At 40.8% G+C, this 20,324-nt stretch overlaps 2 protein-coding genes across 2 annotated transcripts in view; both read right to left on the bottom strand.

Annotated features, from left to right (window-relative positions):
* The window catches only part of STOML3 (stomatin (EPB72)-like 3), a 9,913-nt gene extending 2,787 nt beyond the window's left edge, over positions 1-7,126 (bottom strand). The window contains exons 1-4 of the mRNA XM_010294411.1: positions 7,075-7,126; positions 2,784-2,887; positions 1,884-1,956; positions 589-671 (exon numbers count right to left, since the gene is read on the bottom strand). Coding sequence (XP_010292713.1) covers positions 589-671; positions 1,884-1,956; positions 2,784-2,887; positions 7,075-7,126 — 312 coding nt within the window. The remainder of the gene's footprint in view (positions 1-588; positions 672-1,883; positions 1,957-2,783; positions 2,888-7,074) is intronic.
* A 5,913-nt stretch (positions 7,127-13,039) lies between these two features.
* On the bottom strand, positions 13,040-20,120 carry PROSER1 (proline and serine rich 1). Its single transcript, XM_010294410.1, has 5 exons — positions 19,888-20,120; positions 19,721-19,765; positions 15,676-17,437; positions 14,865-15,012; positions 13,040-13,508 (listed from the first exon to the last, which is right to left on the bottom strand). Exons 1-5 carry the CDS (start codon positions 19,952-19,954, stop codon positions 13,386-13,388), a joined length of 2,145 nt encoding a protein of 714 aa, XP_010292712.1. The 5' UTR covers positions 19,955-20,120; the 3' UTR covers positions 13,040-13,385.
* Positions 20,121-20,324: the final 204 nt, after the last annotated feature.

Raw genomic sequence — 20,324 nt, 5'->3', positions numbered from 1 at the left:
ATTCCTGCTTGGATTAGGGTTTTGTGGATGATTGTCTTCTAATTCCTTTTAATTTAAGGAGATTTGTTATCCATAAGTAATTTGCCTTTTAAGAAACATAGGATGTGCATACGTTCAAGCAGCGACTACATCAGTGAAGGTTTTTTTGAATGGTGAGCTGCATGTCAGATCCAATTTTATTAGGACATTCTGTTCTGGGTATTTTACACTAGTCTACTGCTTCACTTCCATGTATGGAATAATAATACAATTGGGAATTTTTTAGCCTCTCCTCTCTTGTCCTTTCTGACTCCCATTTGCAGTTCTACCCTCCACCCCCTTATCTTTTATCTCACACTTCTGAACATCAGCAAGAGGAGTTTGCTTGGCCTGCAATGATGCATGTGCGGGTTTTCATAAGTAGAAGAAAATTACTTAACACTGGTGATTTGTAAGCAGTTTGGAAGTCAGAAGATACAGCAAATATGCTAAATTCTATATGGTAGCTCACAACTACAGGACTATAAAACACCCATATTATTTTTGATCATGCCACAAATCAGGTTTATGTTTTATTTCTGTTTTGGATGGCTGATAGAGAATAGTTACCTCTTGTGGAGGAATGCTACAGGTAACAGTTCTAAGATCAACCTTGATAAATGTATCTGTACATGGAAGTATGAGGATCAAACCTGAAAAATAAAAATAATGATATAAAACACTTGCTTCTGAAAGCAAATTCTAGAACCAGGTACCCCATATGAAGCAAACAGATGGAAATATCCACAGCCCACTTTATTACTACAGCTGTCCTTTCTGCTACAGGAGGTGACAACAGTGAGGTTTTGCATTTTCAAATAACAGAGGGAAATGCAGATACCTGCAAATGACGTGAATTTATTAGAGCTTGATGACCTAAGGCTCTGTACTGGGAATGGGCAGATTGCAGTTCTGGTCTCAAATTTTGGAAAAAACTCCTTCCATGCCTTTATTTAGTTTCCTCTCTTTAGATCATAAGCCATTTACAGTATAATATGTGTCCCCCCAGAATGATATCCCTCAGGTCCAGATTCCTGCACCACCTGTAGGCCCCCACATGAGGAACGTTGTCCTAAGATCTGACCTATCCTGTGAAGGAGTCCCCACTCTCCCTTCAGTGGAGAGGGCATCTTGACATAAATATTTTGCTAATCTCAGCACCTTGCTTAGGTGCCCATGCCGAAGAGCTCTGCACCTGTCCTAGCTGCTCTTTGGACCACTTGGCTATTATTCAGGAGGAAAGACAGTACCTGAAAAGGATTTTTTCCTCTTATTTCAGCTTCCAGTTTGCCCAGTTTCATTGCATAGAGGTGGTAACTGCACCAGTGCAAATACCTCACGTTGTTGGGTTTGGTTTGTATTTTGTGATTTGTAACCTCAACTTAGGTGACTGGAACAAACCCTGTATAGATGCAGAGTGTGGAAACGCCCCTGCCCTGACACATTTACAATTTTCAGAGCAGAAGACAGATGAAGAGCTGGCAGCAATGAGCAGTGTTGGAAGTGAGGTACAGGGAGAGTGGCCGCAGTCACCCAAAAAAGTCTGTGGCAGAGCTGAATACTGTATTTAAGCCTTCCTGGTCCCTTGCCAATGTCTGCAGCATGAGCTCAACCTTCCATTTCCAACTTAACCGCAAAGCCCTATCTGGTACCAAGGTCCCCAACCTTCTGTGTTGTGCTGTGACAGAGGGATGGCTTTATTTTCTCTTCAGGAAAGTCAAACAGCCTGCAGGTGAAGGAACAGCGGCAGAGAGGACCTTCTCATCCCCCCATGTACTATGAAGAAGGATTTCATGGGCCTCTACAGTTCTCTGTGTGGTTACAGGGCATCGTAATAAAATAGAGAATAAAACTGCATGATTCACCTGGTCCCTTTGCTTTCTTAGACAGTATACGTCCCAGCCGAAATACAACAGCACGTTCATATTCTCTGATAACCTAGGAAAACATTTTAAATTCAGAATTTTACAGCTAACTCTGTTCCTGCTCTCTGGACTGATTTTTTAAATCTTTGGCATCTGTACTAAATGTGAAAAAAAGTACAAATAATATAGGAACCAAAAAAGCTGAAAGTCACTCAGCATTTTATGCCTTCTCCTTATCTCATCCTTTGCTGGAAAAACGCAGACTCTGGCCCTGCAAATATTTTACAAAGCAGATCAAATATGAAAGGGTTACCACTGATCTAATGAGGCTACTCACAACTGTCTCAACGTCAGTGCTACACTCAGAGGAGCTGCGAGTGAAGTATGTCTCACCTCAGACAATCTACCTAAGTCCTTTGGTTAGTGTATGAGGACTACTCAAGGCCTGGTGCTTAGGGCACTCACTCTGGTAACTCACCCCTAAAATTTGCTTTAATCATACTATGCTCATGCCTTGAAGGGACTGTGGGTTTAGGTTGTATAGTCCCTCAATGCAGAGACTTGCTCTGGTTTTAATCAGTACCCATGTTAATCACTATTGCTGACAGCACCAAATATGAGTTCTTCAGAGAAGTTTGTATATTTATTCTCCTAGTGTTGTTGGAAAGCAGGGAAATTTAACCGATGATGTTGAGATGGGAAGAAATTAAATGACTTGCGGTGATACAGTGGAAGAACATTGATCTCTTGGTCCCAGAAAACATCTTCGCTACAAGCCCCTACGATTTCCAAAAAGTGAATGTAAAAAGTGCCTTGTTTTAACAAAATCAATACATCGATAAACATAAGTAACAACAATGATCATAGAGCATTTATATGCCCCAAATCCCACTACATTACCTTGATACATGCCCAGATGGAAATAGGAAATGTCATAAGCACCAGGAGGAATGAAAGGGAAACCAGGATCCAGCCACAGACACCAATTCCTTCCCGCCTGTTGGCTATAAAAAAAAAAAGGAAGAAAAGCAGTCAATGCACATTATGAAAAGAGTTATCTGGGGGATGTAGATCTAGCCCAGTGCAATCATGAGGGACTGCAAAGTCTACAGGGACCCAATCCCTCTCACCTCCCATTGCTCACTGAAAGCTGTAAATCACCTCATCAAACATCCAGCCTTATGTCCCTTCTGCCACAAAGGTTAAAATGTTCAGAAAGTACATTTTGCAACGGGAAAGAAAGAGGAAAAATGAAAAACATAGACAAAGCTGGGGGTTGTGAAGGAGAAATAAATCATTGGGTGGAGTTTCTATGAACATGAATCTCTGCCAGTGCGCCACTCTGGGGCAAAAGATTTATTTTGTGTGGAACAGGTAATAAGGAAAATGAGGGGAACTTCTGCTGTCTTCAGATGAAAGTTTTGCGGAATATTGATGGACCAATTCATCCACTGGACCATAAGTTTCAAAATTAGTGCTTGTCAAAATGCCATGCATTTTGAGCAGTTCTCTCACTGCATTCAGCTCTGCTCATTCCAAAATTTCATTATAATGAAATCTCATTATAATGAAATCAAAATATATAAAAATAATTTCATTATTTTAACGCCTGAAGGGAAGGCAGTGGTGAGTTGTTGTTCAAGTACTAAAGTTTGGAAGGCTCTTTGTAAGGGAAAGGTGATCAAGGAGCTGCTGCTGTTTGAAGAGAAGAGCAGCTGAAGCTGCTGAGGTCCTCACAGAGAGGCAGGGAAGAGAGCGAGGAGCAAAACAGCCCAGTCCTGCCACCAGGACAGAGTGCTACAAGGTCAGCTGAATTTTGCTAAATGCAGGAATGTCTTAGATCAGGAGAGTCACAAGAAAAGCAGGGATTTGGTCTGGGCTATCCCCAAGGGCTGCCCAGCTGCCAGGTTTGAGGCAGAAGAAGATTTTTACAGGCATCAGCATCAGCAGATGGGAAGCTGAATGCCACAACCTACACTTTGCCCCTTCCCAATGCAAGGGGAAGAGGCAAGAGAGAGTGATGAAGGCTCTGGGTTCTCCTCTGAGAACCCCCGCATGCTGATGAAAAGATGCAGCATGGTTTGGATATATTACCTCAAAGGTATAGGGTAGCACTGGGAATTTCTGACATAAAATAAAATATAACAGATAGAAACTGATAAACAGAAAAGTCTTCATTTTACACTTTGTGAGAAAAAAACCTGTCACCACAGGGAAACAGCGTGAAGCTACCTGATCCGTAAGGCACAAGCTAACAGACCAGAGGAGCAGGACCAACAGGTTTGTCAGAAAACCCCCAGGAACCCAGGACATAACAGCCCTCCTGCAGGGCTTCTCCCTCTCGGGTGCTTAGCTGCACTGCATATGCTGGCAGTGAAGCCATGTTAACTGCAAACCTGGGTGTTAAAATCAAGCCCTTTGCTGCTTGCAGTTTTTCCCTTCCTACTTCTGAGGTCACAGAATCACAGAATCATTAAGGTTGGAAAAGACCTTTAAGATCAAGTCCAACCATCAACCCAACACCACCATGCGGTCCCCACTGCAGATTTAATCACTTACACATAAATACAATTGTGCCCAACAGGGACAAGTTTCAGGCCTCCCTTTGACTGTGTGCCCTGAGAGCTGGACACAGAATTGCTGCACTGGGAGCCTGGCTTTCTTCCTGACCCTTTCCAACACGCAAGAATTTGAAATCCCTGGTTGTTTAATGAGGTACCACCAGCCATTTTGCAATCAGTGGTAGGAATGATTTGAGGAGCTCCCCTGAGTAAACTACCGTGCAAACCTTAAGGCCATGTGTTTGAAGGCAGGACTTTTAAGATTTAATGCAAAATCTTTAACACTTTCACTGCTGCTTATTTGCTGCACAGTGTTCTTCACATTACACTAATGGTGTGTCAGGCTGCAACAGGTACATGAAGTAGCAGTTGTGAAGAATCTTTTAATCAGTGGAAAGAGATCAAGAAAACTTATGGAATGGGTATCATACATAATTCTTAATCCAAAGCTTGATGAAATTAATCATGAAGGGATGCTTTGTTCAGCAGAACTCAACATTTTGCACTCTCTCTTTTTATTTCACCTAAATGATTAGCTTACAGAAAAATATCTGACGATCTTTTTCTCCAGTGTCAAACTCGGTCATGAAGAACCTGGTCAAAAGCAGTTTTGGATTGTAACATCATCTGCCATTATCCACCTGAGACCACTGTGAAGATACCTGGTAGGAATGACACAATCCACAGGTGGAGGGGAATGGCTGGGAACAAATGCCTGCACCCTGCAAACTGATATTCAATCAGCTGAGAAGAGGTAGGTCAAGATATCATTTATGACAACTATGGGCGAGAAGAACACATCCAAAACTTGACAAAGTACAAGTGAATCCTTCTCCATGAAAACTGTCCTAGGGACCATATAATCATAGAATCTTTGGGTTGGAAGGGACCTTTAAAGGCCATCTAGTCCAACATCGCAGCATCTTTACATCTTCAACTAGATCAGGTTGCTCAGAGCCCCGTCCAACCTGACCTGGAATGTTTCCAGGCACGGGGCACCTACCACCTCTCTGGACAACCTGTTCCACTGTTTCACCACTCTCACTGGGAAAAGTTTCTTCCTTAGATCTCGTCTAAATCTACCTTCTTTCAGTGTAAAACCATTACCTTTTGTCCTATGGCAAGAGGCCCTGTTAAAAAGTCTGTCCCCACCTTTCTTATAAGCCCCCTTGAAGTACTGGAAGGCTGCCAGAAGGTGTCCCCAGAGCCTTCTCTTCTCCAGGCTGAACTACCCAAACTCTCTCAGCCTTTCTTTGTAGGAGAGGTGTTCCATCCCTCTGCTCATTTTTGTGGCCCTCCTCTGGACCTGCTCCAACAGCTCCATGTCTTTCCTGTGCTGAGGGCTCCAGAGCTGGATGCAGGACTCCAGGTGAGGTCTCAGCAGAGTAGAGTAGAGGGGCAGAATCACCTCCCTCGACCTGCTGGCCACGCTGTTTTTGATGGAGCACAGGATCCTGTGGCCAATGTATTTTCCAATTGCCAATGAGAAAAGCAAGATATTCTTCCTATTATTCCATTTTTTCCAGTGAGAAAAGCAGGATATGACAGTATACCTTCTTAACAGTGAATCCAGACCTAGCTCCCCAGAAAACACCACTAATGTTCTCTGATTACCCCAAAGTTTCAAACCATTTAACCACAAGACAAATGAAAGACTCCAGAAAAACACAATGGTGAGGAATAAGGATCAGTCACAACCTATCAGTGACAACATATCAGTGATTTGGTTTTACCATGCCTGTATATGGATTACAACTGTTGCAGCCACCAAAAAACCTCACTTGGGTCTAAAGTCCAGAGCAAACCAAGCTGCAAGGCACTGCAAAATATGAGACCTCATCAATCCACAGTTGTGGAAAAGCTCCAGGACACTTGTAGGATCTACTTTGTTCTTTCTTGATACATACATCATGGTACATCACGAACACGCTTGATATACACAATCATGGTGTGGGTGTCAAACTTCAAAAGCAAATGAAAAGCTCAAGTCCAAGTTGTCTCGTGAAGCATATAAAGAACTGTGGGCAAAAATCTCCCAAGCCTCCTACAGCAACAAAGAGAGATGGAGTAACCTCAACCTTTTGTAACTGCCATGTACCCTCCTGCTTTCTACAAGCATCCAAATCAATCCTGCCACGACTCATGCTTGCCCCACTGCACTATCCATACTTACGGCCAGACACAATGAAAACAGCACACATTGCCAAACCAAAGTAACAACGTTGGTTTGGCATCAGTTCCTTATCTTGAAGAGAGCACCCGGTGTGTGCTCATCACACAAGTCCAAACACATGAAGTGCACTTCTGGGGCTGAAAAATTCTTCTACCTTCTCTAACTCACTCAGATTTTTCCCTTTCCACCCCATCCCTACATACAGAAGCATATCAGTAACTGAATCAGCCATTTTAGTCCCTGGGGTCATTTTGCTGGAAGGTAGGTGCTGATGCATGCTGACAGGGCAATATGAGGCAATATACTCTGCCACAGTGGCAGATTCTGAATTTTCATCTCCAACCTATGTGGGAGACGTGATGAATGCCTTGGTTCAAATGCACTTTTTTGTTTGGTTAGTTTTGCTCCTTTTTATTATTATTGAGAAAAACACAAACACACACAAAGAGAGGCTTACCAATTAGATGTTCCGTGTTGGTTTTCTTGGGCATCTCTCTCTGAGGATCCATCCTATTCCAGGGTAGTTCTGATCCCCTCACAGACAAGACAGCAACATACCTTGAAACAGCACAGCATTCATGTGAAGCGCTGAAGACAGAAGCTGGGTGAGAGGAGAAATCCCTACTTGTACAACAGCCCTCTGGGAGGTAGTTACCCTGGTGAGGAGGGAACGTTTACAAATTCAAAGTCTTGTGGATCAGGGTTGTCTCTGATGTAACTCCATGGTCTTCTGTGGTTGTCTTCTGGCTGGGGATGCACTTGGCCCAGCTGGTTTTATACCCTACAAAATCCAACCTGGAAATTATTTCTATGAATCACAGTAATTTCTATAAATCATAGAATCACAGATTCTATGAGTAATATCTGTCACCAGAGAGAAAAAAACAAGAACAAGATAACACAGAAAAAGAAGATAAAGAGAGAACAAGTCCTATAAGGAGTGGCTGAGGGAACTGGAGTTGTTTGGTCTGGAGAAAAGTAGGCTCAAGGGAGATCTTATCACTCTCAATGTAGAAAGGTAGCTGTTGGTCTCTTCTCCCAAGTAACAAGTGATAGGATGAGAGCAAATGGCCTCAAGGTGAGCAGGAGGTTAGATTGGCTATTAGGAAAAATTTTTTCACTGGAAGTGTTGTCAAGCATTGGAACAGGCTGCCCAGGGAAGTGGTGCAGTCACCATCCCTGGAGGTATTTAAAAGCTGTCTAGATGTGGTGCTTAGGGACATGGTTTAGTGGTGGACTTGGCAGTGTTTATCATTGGACTTTATGATCTTAAGGGTCTTTTCCGACCTAAACGATTCTATAAAGCCAGAGGGTACAGATTGTGTACTGCTCCTCTGCTGTACACTTCTTAATATTACAGGGCTCAGCTACTGTTCAGATCTCGAACACCAGTAACATAATCCTCCGGGTGAGGTCCCCATGCTGTGTAGAATAGCTCATCACACACTTCTTGATACTGTACATCACAATAGGTTGAACCCTGTTGTGCTAGATAACCTAAAAACCACAGTAGAAGCATTTCAGCTCCAAAGTCTTAAAAATTTCTCCCAAACAAGATTTTTCACAAAACACTTTTTACAATTGACAATCAAACCAAGCATAGCATTTCAGACTAAGCCATTTCCAAAAGCTGCAGCAGCAGAGAACAGCCTTCTCAAAGGACACAAATCCGTTGCTTTTTGAGAAAAAAATGAAAGGTGGCTTTTCATATGTAATTTATGAGTTTGACACACAGCTGCATTAATTATATGGCTGTTTTCTGTGGGCATCCATCACCTAGTATATCTTTGTGAAGATCTGACTCCAGCTGCATTTCACTTAAGTCTTCATCCCTGTCAGTAATCACACTGGTCCCAGATGGGTCATTCAAAGCTGACTGCTCCCCAGAGAATCCTTTCTCAGCCTCACAGAGAGGAAACTACACCACTGAATGGATGTTTTAAATCACAGCAAAAAGCACAAACACAAAGAGTTTGCAAAACTGGGACTGACACGGTTTTTGCAAAACCCTCCCAAATATGTGACAATATCCATTTGAAGTCATTTGTAGCATCTTCCTCATTATTTGGCTTCTCACACTGAGCTGTTAATATCAAGCCTGTTCAGGACAGATGCCTACTAGGAGGTGAGCAAAGGTGAAGAGTTAGACGAAAAATGTGCTTTAATTATTTCAGAAGCAAAAACATAACATGCAAAACTGCCCCAACATACTTTTTTTTTTAATTTTAGAGCAACTCAGTTTTATTGAAAGTAAGTTTATTCCAAGCCATTTGAATGCCACAATCTACACAGCTGCTTACACCATCAGATAGATGAGCAAAACACATTAAAATCCAACAGAAATAATTGCTCCCTGCTGTTTATTGATGATTCCCTGAGGTGTCTGTAAATATATCCCTTGAATGGTGACTAAAGCAGATGGTGTTTTTCTTTTATGTTCAGAAACATCACTGTATTCGTTTTTCCACATTAACTTCAGCTGCGCTTTCATTCCCCATTTCAAAAATCTGAAGTCGAAGGCAGGGCAATCTTAATCCTTTCTCCTTGGCGTTATGTTGGGGCATGTGGATAACTCATGTCCTGAAGTGCTATAAAACACTCAGGGAAGAAAATACACGAGGGCTCTGGGGCAAAGCAGTTTACAAGTTGCAAGTTCACCGGTGCTGAACAGCCTGGCGCAGCCCTGTGTCATAGAGCAGTACCACAAAGAAAACCAGTTTTGAGTCCAAAGCCACTTTAGCAGGACTTACTCACTTAGAAGCAACATTATAAGAATGTGGTTTGGGTCGGTGGGGGCTCAGCTATTTCTGCAGCGTGCTGATGTAGCTAAAGCCTTCAACCTTCTCCGAAAGCAGCACAGAGGCTCAGGTGAGGCATGATGATTAGGTGCTTACCTGTAAGCAGGCCATTCTCCAACATTTCTCTGCACCAACTGCTACATTTGCAAATGGCACCAGTCTTTTACAATTTCTCCGAAGTGTCCAATTGCTCCCACTTAGCTCATCATCCAGCTGCAGAGACTTAGTCTTACAGACCAAGCACCTCCTTCAAGTTTGTTAAAACCAGAATGGGAATTCTTACACACAGCCATTTCTAAACACTGGCAATCCCAAAGTCATCAAAAAAGTCCCCAGGCAGTCCTCACACAAGATTTGCATATAACAAAGTTGCAGGTTTCAGTTTGTCTTTTTCTGACCTTTTTAGGCCCTTACGACTTCCCTTCCCATGCATATGTCCACTCCCTAAAGATTTCTCAGCCTAGTCCTTTCCTGGCCCTGAATTCTGCCCCCAGAATAGACACTAGCCTATTTGCTTCAGGCTCTTCATTCCTTTCCCCCAGATCAAAATTTAGAAGGGACAGAACATAGAGATTAACAGTACCATTCTATTGCTTGTAGGAACATCTCCATATTGCTCCTCCTCCTTGTGCGAATGGCATCAGCTTTCAATAGCTGAAGGTGGGGAGAGAACAAGAGGCACCCCTTTGGCTACACTTTCCTAGAGCATGAGTAAATATGAGAGACAGTCAAAGGGATTGCTCCCATCTCAGTCCAGAAAAGAAGGCAATTTGCAAGAAAATGAGAACGTTCGTACCACAGCAAGTTTCATTCCAGGCCCAGTCAAACTCATAACATTCACTTGCAGATCAGAGGAAGAAGACGACAGAAAATTGCTCTATTTCTCTCATATTCACAACAGCTGCAATTAAAGCACTTGAAAGAAATAGTGAAACTTGCATTTACAAACACAATCCCAGTATGTTCTTAGTTGTTCTGAATAAAGGTTTTATTTCTAAGAACATTTCACTACACCTTATCTTTGCAGTCTGTCAACATAGCTTAAATGTAACAGTAATAGGCAACTTTAACAATGAAAAAATGATAATTAGTCCAGAATTAAGTCATACAGCAACAGCCCCTTCCCAGCACAGGTTCAGTGTAAGATCCAGCATGGTTTGCCTCAGGAACAGACTTTTCCTTGGCTTTTTAAAAATGGTGCTCAAGTAAGCATGAAAGAGCTCAGGACAAATCACCCCCTTCAGAAATTCCAAGGCTGGGTCACAGGAGTTTGCTGCAATGCAGAACACAGACTTTATTCCTAAAGAGAAAAAAATTAATTAAAATTTACATCAGAAGAAGTATTTAAGAAATTGAAACTTACCTTAATCCTAACCACTGGAAAGTTCAATTTACAAAATCCCGCTCAATATGATTAAGAACCAGAGAGCCCATTCTAGACAAAAAATGCTTCTTAACCTATTTGTTCACTTGTCTGATGATGAGCTTCTATGTAAAACTACACCAGCTGTGCATGAAAGACTCTTTTATGGGTAAATGGCAGCACATATACACCAATTAGGAAGTACATTGTTTCACGAGAACAGCGTTTAATACAGTGGATATTCACTACTACTCACATTTAATTTTTTTTTAAATTCAGAGAAACAGGGCTTCAGAGTCTCTTAGGAATCTCTTGAGTTGTCTGCTGATCAGACAGAAAAAAACCACACCCTCCCCCGACCATTCAATACATGTTTACAGAAACAGACATACAAACTGCTTGCTTTTTGACAAAACACTGCGTAACAGCTGATGTCTAGTACTTGGTTTTGACTACAAGGTAATGTGAATTAGTTTAAACTTTGATTGCTTGCAGGGAAACTAGGACTCAAATTGGGAGATCAAACTCAGCGCCTCAAGTTACAAAATGCTTACTGACTTTGAATTACTTTACATTCACATCTATGGGACAAAAGCCAATTTGCTCTTGAGAAGTTACTTATATTTTTATTTTCTCTTTCTCCAATTGATCTACAAATCTACAAAGAACAAATAATGAAAAGAATGAGAAGGAAAGTATAATGAAAGATGGTAGAGATTTTTTCTACAGATTTCTTGAGTCAAGATATAAGGCACCGGTTTTAAAAGCAGTTCGAAGTGGAGAATCATTAGAATTCAACAGGTTTCACAATATAAAAAAAAGGAAAAGTGCAATATGATTTTATCTTTAAAGTAATATGTAAATTTGGTTATTAAAATGCAAGACTACCCAACTGCTGACAAAGTATCGAGGACACTTTATTTTTTTTATCGAAACACTTCACAGGCTATTTCTATTGCCACTCTTTAGGAAACCAGTTTTATAATTCAGTATATAATTCTGCATCACAAAGAAACAGCATAAGCAAGATCGAACATTAGGAAGTGTCTTAGTAAAAACAAGTTTATTCATCTGTATTTTAGGCAAATATGTAAATAGTCAGCAAAGCCTTTTTGCCATGACTGTAAACTTTTTATTTAAAAAAATTGTGTTAAAAACCAATACAGGAATTTCCATTAATGTTCTAAAAAAGTTTGTTCACATTTTGAAAGAAAATACATTAGCAACATTTCCCAGCAGAATTCATCTTTAAAAAAGTAAAACTCTAGGTGCAGAGCTTTTCTACAGTATTACAGTATTATCCTCTACATTTTAATTTAATCACAGGATTGAATATCATTCATCTCTATTGTCTGTAGAACATGATCCAGAGTTTATCTTAAATATATGATATTCAATGATGTGTTACACATTGCCACAGGTACTAACATTATTAGAAGAGTGCACAACTGAATTTCACTAACAAAGCAGGACCTTTCTATATGCTGCATCAAAACCCTTCCTAACCAATAGTTAATTTAGCTATATGCCTTTAAAATCATGTACGTTTTCCAAGGAAAAATATTAAAAAATCCATGGTCCAAATTCTGCTCCCACTTATATTCACAGGATAACATAAGCACCATCAAGTTGTGGTTTATAGCTGAAAAGTATATAGAGAACCAGTGAGTTTATGAGTATAAGGGAGAGAAGAACTTGACCCATATGTCTGTAAACATTCACAAAATCTGCAGTCAAAAGTGCCGGATAGGCAGCCTATCCGCAGTACAATTATTTCATTCAGAGAGGTGTGGGGGCAGGGAGAATGTTCTGGAACTTTATTTTAGAGGCAAATTAAAATGCTTTTATATACTTTGGAAAAACATACTCTCAGCTAGCTAAACCATACTCCAGGAAAACATAATCCACTTCTACTCACATACAGTACAGCATCATTTCCTAGCTCTCCTGTTCAGATTCGGACAAAGGAGTACTCAATTCAGCAGCAAGCCCATGACAATATCTCAAAGCGTAAGAAAGCCCCCACACCCCTCTGATCTAGCCTCCCCTTAACATACTGCTGATGCTAACAGGAGATCCTCACACATACGAAGAAAAGATCCGAAGAACCATAAACTGACCTTGATCTATGCACACACAAGAAGCGTGCATCTAGATGAAAGATCGTCTACAGCTTTAAGTATCTAGTTTCAGTCTAGATCTCATTCTATATTACCCACATATACCATATATAACAGAAGTACAGGTGCTTATACACACTATTAAGTATATTTGTCCTCCCCATTCAGCTTGACAGCCAATTGCTTTATTTACATAAACGCCTGTTTGAATGTTCCTGAACCTGTAAGACGCCAAACATTCAACTCATAAACTAAAAGGAGAGTCAAGGATGCTGAGCAATTCACAGGATCAGACCCTGAATCAATTAAATGCAATCACAAATTAGGTTTGACATCTGACACAGCCTCCTGGAATCATTTTATTCTCATGTTTTCCCCCTCTTTCCCCAATTCAGATCATGCTCCCACTAACACGGAGACAGCCTTCAAACTGAATAGCATCAGGCTCTGTCAAGCAACCACCTCAGTCTTTAAAAATGTCTGGTATTTATTGCCATCCACTCTGGGGCAGACTTGTCTGCAATGAAAATGGTGTTCCTGGTGTTGACGGATAGTTAGCAAAACCTTCAGGCTGAGCTGTATAGTTCTCCAGAGCAGAAGCAGAATGTGCCTTCAAGGAAGAGAAGAAGTTAGGAAACAGCACTGATAAAAACAAAGAAATAAACAAAAATCTAAGTTAAGCAAAATTTCAGGCACAATACCAGTCCTACTCAAGCCAAAACAAACAAAGTATAATCTGAAGTATGCAAAGAACAGAGATGAGCAATGCACCTAGGCACAGATGTTAAACTGTAGTGCAACTACTGCTCTGAAATACCAGAGAATGAGGAAAGCAGTTGGATTAAGAGGAAAAATGAAGAAGCGTTAATGGCATTTACTTTCCAGTGGAGTAAGCCACAGCTGATTTGGTTGGAAAGCATAGCTTAATCAAGAGCTGTAGTATTTCACTGACTTTGAACTTTCTTTATCTTCATTGCTTGAGTAGCTAAGTGTTAATTTTAGTGATTGGAACTTGTAAATAAGAAAACTGACATTTCCTCAATGCAATCTGCGTACAGAGATTTCTGCAGAATAAATAAATTCCTGAGCTGCAAAAGCAGCATGGTCTAGATTAAGTAATTTGCTTCTTCCAAACTATTTCCCCTGATACTCAGAAGACATCTGACAATATTCTGCATATTGAACAGTACTTAGACACATGCTCCATTTCAAAAACTGGTGTGTCACAGAAGAGACAAAACATTAATTCAAGACACTCAACTGCCTCTGTTAGTATTTTGTAGAGAAGGACAAATTTCCTACCAGAATCCTTAATCTGTACAGAGGCTGTTTTTAACAGAAGGCAAACTAAACATCTAAATACAAACTCTGATGATAGTTTCAGTTAACTTACGTAGGTTGATGACCGAAACAAGTTGTTTCATGGACAAGAGCTGATGAAACTACACATTACCTAAAGCCACCTCAAACTTATATTACAACTGTATTTGTGGGAACTATCAAGAGAAAGGCACAACCACAGCAGATACAAATTCAAGACAATCTGACTGCGTGCATAGAGAGCCACATAACTCACAAAAAGGTGATTTTCCACAGAAATCTTGAGTATTAAAATGTCAGACTGGAACTGAGCAAAGATTTTGTAACTACATGGTCAGCTCCTTAGATTTAACACACACCTAGCAAAAATTTCGCTTGCATGTCTTTTTTCTTTTACTCCTCCCCATTTTACAAAGAGTTTTCAAACAGGATTTAATCACATTCATAACACCCAGAAGCACTGTATATTGGCCTTGAGTAAGAAGCTAATATGAGTTGTTCTTTATCATCATCTTTGTAATCGGTTCTCAAGAGGTTAGGGGTTTTAATCATTTACTGACTTAAACTAATTCCAAGAAATTAACACGCAAGTACATGCTCAAATGATTACTAGAAGCAAAACAGTATTAACAAATAGGCATGTTACCTGTAGTAGTGCTGACTGTGCAGCCGCACTATGCTGCAATTCCTGCAAGGAAGACTGTGCCGCACTTTGGGGAAAGCCAGGGATACCAGGGAGAGATAAAAGACCAGGAAAAACTGCATTTCCCGGTGTCTGTAGTCCAGAAGTCAAGCTGAAAGAATGTCAAGGTGCGGCTATTATTAAGAACACCTGCATCATGTTTTATCTTATGTTTTTCTTTCTATAAGTTTATGTCTATATAAATTAGAAAAGCACCTCTTTTTCTAAACGTTATAAAGGCCAGAATTTCCAAACAGAAGCCCAGTCTCTACCCATCTACAAATTATTCATGCACACACAAACCAAGACTGTCTGGAGCATACCTAAGAAGGGAACTCAGAAATTTTTGTACCTTGGCTGTGCCTACAATTTGCACACAAAAAAACTTTACAGACAAAAAGTTAATGCTGAATACTTCCTTAAAACATAGGAACATCCAAGATATTGTCTGCTGTTACCTGGATGTGTCAATGGATGCCCACGTGGAATCCATTCTTGTAAAAGCCTAGGAGGTGCCAAGTATCTTCATCTGAGAAATAAGATCACTCGGCACCTCACTGGATTATACTGTCATAAATGGGGACTACTGAGGACATAGTATTTAGTAACTACTCTATCAGTTTCTAAAGACAGGTAGAAATCTACTGGTGAACTAAGTCTAAAAATTAACTGTAATTACTCTAAGTGAAAATAAAGTCTACGCCTAAAGTAAAATCAGTGTTTTGCTCAAGAGAAAAAGAAATGGTTCTGACCTCCTTCAGAAACAGAAACATACCCAGCCTGTGCAACAAGTGCAGAGTTGAAGTTTGAGCTAAAGGCCGAGGCAAACCCTGGCAGGACCGGAGCCGGAGATGGGGCTGTGGCAGCTGCCGGCAACGGTGCAACTGCTGCTACTGCAGAAGATGCCTGGAGGCCAGGGAAAGAAGGGAGAGCAGGAGTGACAGAGGGTGTGTTAGAGACAGGAAAACCAGGGAAGGATGGGTTTGATGATCCCAGAGGTCCCTGGGCAACAGAAAAAAGGGAAGGGACGGCACTGGACAAGTTAAGCGAGAAGGGTGGAGCAGAGACTGCTGCTGAGGCGGCGAGTCCTGAGAGTACGGCAGCAGTGGAACTCACATGAGGGGTAGACACGGCTGAAGCAGTTGTAGACGGAGTAGCTAACAAAGACCCTGGGAGAGTGACGGGTGGCGTAAGTGCTGGATTACCAGTAAAAGCAAAGTTACTGGTTAGAGATGTAAAAGGAGGAAGTCCGTTGAACACAGGGGCAATGGGAGCAGAGGAGCCATGTGGGACAAGGGAAATGGAAGCCAGAGAACTGGAACTGTTTAGAGGAGCACTCAAAGAGGAGAGACCTGACAGCGCTGGATTCAGGGAACTGGGTAAACTGACTGGCACTGAAGCTGCTGAGGTGTATGCACGCCCGAGCGCTGACAGTCCCATAGTGCCATGAGAAGGGCCAGCTGAATGAGAAGGACCTTTAAAGGCCGAGAGGGTAGGACTCATGGGTTCTGTTTTGACCAGAACTGGGATACTTGTGGCAGCTGGGACTGATGAGAGTTGCTGATCAGGATTAGTAGGGCTTGTGGCATGCAAGAGGGAGGCTGATGAGCCACAGTTGACTGGCATAATCGATGGTGAAGTGGTTAAAGGTGACTGTGCAGGCAATGTTGGAGGAGTGGAACTAGAATTGGCCACAGATGGGGATGGAAGACCTGGAAAAATGGCCAGCCCAGGTGTGGAGGAACGCTGTGGGGTGGGGGTGGCTGATGGAGTATAACATTTGTTGACAGAGGAAGTGGGAGGGTCAGAGCTTTGATTAGCAAGAGCAGATAAAGAAGCAAGCTCACTTGTCATAGCAGAAGGTAAAGCAGATGAATTGATTAATGAAGTGTCATTTGATGTCAGAAATCCCTTTAAGACAGACAAAATTGGGTTAGGCAAGCTAAGTGAACCAGGAATGGTAGTGGCAGGGGAATTAGCAATTGTAGATGGAACAGGACTAGAAATCCCTTGGGTGTTGGGAGGCAAGGACAAAGGGAGGCCAGCAAAAACTGATGACAATGGAGTGGGATTATTAGCAGAAGCAATTGAAGAGGTTGCAGAGAACGGGAGGCCAGCAAATGGTGCAGTAGCAGATGCAAAAGCTTCACTAGGCACAGGTGTGGCACACGGCGTGGAAGAACCTTGTGGAGCTGGCGTAGCAGTGGGTATAGAAGCCATCCCAGAAAAAACTGCAGGGACAGGGGTAGAGGTTGCACTGTGAACAGATGTGACAGGAACACCAGGCAATGAAAGGGATTTGATGACAGTAGGGGTTGGGGCGGATGGCTGAGATGTGTGGATGGAAGAGGAGACCTGTCCCGGGAAAACAGGAAGGACAGGGGTAGACATGTTCATCCCAGAGATGAGTGGAGTTGCAGGTGCTAATGGATGGCTTATTGCCTTGACAGGTGATGGGGTAGGGACTGGAGTAGCAGCAGGTGTTGAAGGATTAGAACCATGAGGAGTAAAGAGCTGATTCGCTTGTGCAGAAAAAGCTGCAAAGAAACAAAACTGGTAAGAATACTTGAAACTGTCAGAAATGTTTGAAATCAACACAAACACATTTTATACAGCATTTCAAAATATGATACACAGCCAACAGCTAACATACAATGTATGTATATAAACAGTGAACACTAAAGCCTATGAAAACAAAACAAAAAGGTACGTACAAACACATCACACAAGTTGTACATCACGTAGGCTACCACTCCTCTTTAAAACACTTTCTGACATCTGCCACCTCTTCATGATCTCATGCAAGACAGTGAGATACTCAAATACACTCCATAAGAATGTCTAAGTGATACAGGTAAACACCCTCCCTCTGGTAGCTAACATCTGGCAATACCCAAACCAGATCTAGTATTTCATCATCATCATATCACCTGGGGTCCTCTGCATCCACTCTCACTGAAGGTCAGAATTTCCTTCAGAACCAGTTAATTCAATGTATCATGATTTCAGAGAAGTTTAGTCAATAACTGAAGAAAGCTGATTTCAGGTGCTGGTATTTTTCTCTCCTTCAAAATCAGGTCATTCTCTTCACTGTGTTTCCTTCAGATTTTGATTCTAAGAAGGTACACTTTTAAGTTCATGTATCACACTACAGTATTAAACTGACATTGGCACTTAACCTTATCAAATATTTCTGTAAGTCTGAAGACAGGTGTCTATAATTGAGGCAAACACCTGGCACTAGGAATATCAGCTTATATCAATCCTACAAAGTAAGTCAAGGAGACATCAGTCAAGCTGGAGGAAAACAGGCAGGCACACTGCGAATGGGGATGTGGAGGTTGATGGAAAAAAGCTGCATTTATGAACACTGGCATGTCAAGAGCCTTGATATGCCACTATCTATTTTCCTGTGGAAGATGAATGTGTTAATGAGTAGTTTCTCTCAAACAACCCTTGTGCTTTATTTTACTTTTAAAATAATCTGTTCAACTGTCAGCAAGTCACTGATACAACCAGTCAAACTTATCACCTATAACTCTGTAACAGCTTATATTTCTCTCTTGCCCAAATTCTACATCTACACACACAAACCCAAACCTGGAATCTTTAAAATCTCAGACCTAAGTTGATATAACATGTTCTTTTCCAAAAACCTAAACCCAGACTGCTTGGCTCTGAATTCTGTCTTTCCCTCATCCTGTTTCCAAGCTGAAGACTCTCCTAAGGATGACAGTTGTTAAATCTGACAGCCAAGATAATAACTAGAGAAATACATCTGCAATAGAACTCAGAGCTGTTACTGAATTTCTCCTCCTAAGAGAATATTTTATTCCTTACACTGTATTTATTTAGCTGTATAAACTACCTTGTAAATACATGCACACTTAAAGGGGTATGTATTAATAAAGTGATTCTTTGAAACAGCAACATTTCTGTATAACCATCCCTGGGCATAGAGGAACAAAGACAGAACATAACTTTTTTGCTTCCCAAGAAATATTTTCAGGAGCTAAACTTATGATGGTCATTTTATCTATTTTGTGTATTTGTTAATATGCCTGACTTAACAGTCAGCAGGTTCTCAGTTTCTATTTGTCAAACCTAACAAAGTATTATCAAAACCTTTGTATAAGTAGTTCATGATGGGATTTATTACTGTGATTTGTACTAAGTGTACAAAGCATACAACATACCACGCAAGTAAAGACAAAAAAATGTGGACAACTCTCTCTTCTGCAAAAAGAATTGGAATTTAAAGGGTAAGACAAAAGTACAGGTAGACATAGTTAGATGTAACAGTCTGGGATAAGACATTCTACACATGGATTTCAATACACTATAAACAAAAAAATCTGTGTCTCTTATTCCTAGCTTCCCATTGCAACTAATATATGAAATTAAAATGTGAACAAGTTTTCAAATAGATGTCCAAAGTTTTAACAACTGCAAAGATATTAATGAAGTGTTTCAATGCACTACATTGCAAAGCATATTTTGATTTAGTTTGTTACATGATTTCTCAGAGACTTATATGCTGAAGAATATAAAATTTCAATAAGCTAATACAAAAGGCCGAATTTTAATGTTTCAAAGCTTTTTTAATTTTAATTTTAATTTTAATTTTAATTTTAATGTTTCAAAGTGCCAAACGCCTGAGATTATTTTTTTCTTAACTCCCAAAGGCTCCTATTCCAACAGTATTTAAATACTTCGAGGCTTATGAAAATCCCACTAAACAAACAAGTTGTTTACATTTTCTGAATAAAAAACCAAAGATACAATCAACACAAAAATCCCCAAGTGTATTTGCAATTTACCTTGATTTTGGGAAGGTTTTGCCTGGCTGGAAAGGTCCTCATTTTCTAAACAGAGAACAACAGCTTGTTATTTAAAAGCAAATGAAACTCCAGCAGTGAATGATCCATTCACAACAATGAATTAGGAAAAAATACCATCAACATTTTTAAAGGTATGCATGCTTTACCTGATACCACTTGATTAGCAGTGTATGGCGGAGGAGCTGGTAAGCCTGGAGCTATGACATTAGCCATTGGAACTAAGCCAGCATTGTTGTAAGCACCTAAAAGAACAAATGCAATACATATCTCAAATTGTCAGAAGAACCCATATCTAAATGAACCAGTAAGTGTCTTTTCCTTTAAAAGAACATTTTCAAGATTTTAAGACATACCTTCACCAAAAAGGTAGATCAGTTAATCATCCAGGTGGATGCTGGTTTTTGCCAGTGTCTGCCTGAGTGACATGCATTGTGATCTAAAACTTAGTAAGGGCAGTTCTCTTGAAAGAGCCTGAAAAAGTTAAGTTTCAATTGCTTTCAGGTCCATTTTGCCTGAAAAACTCAAAGGGGAAGAGTGATTCAGAGTGTCTGCAGCATCATTTGTTCTTTTTCTATTCCTAACT

The sequence above is a fragment of the Phaethon lepturus genome, unplaced genomic scaffold, assembly GCF_000687285.1.
Source record: "Phaethon lepturus isolate BGI_N335 unplaced genomic scaffold, ASM68728v1 scaffold13049, whole genome shotgun sequence".
Classification (NCBI taxonomy): domain Eukaryota; kingdom Metazoa; phylum Chordata; class Aves; order Phaethontiformes; family Phaethontidae; genus Phaethon; species Phaethon lepturus.
This window is presented reverse-complemented; position numbering and strand designations above follow the sequence as displayed.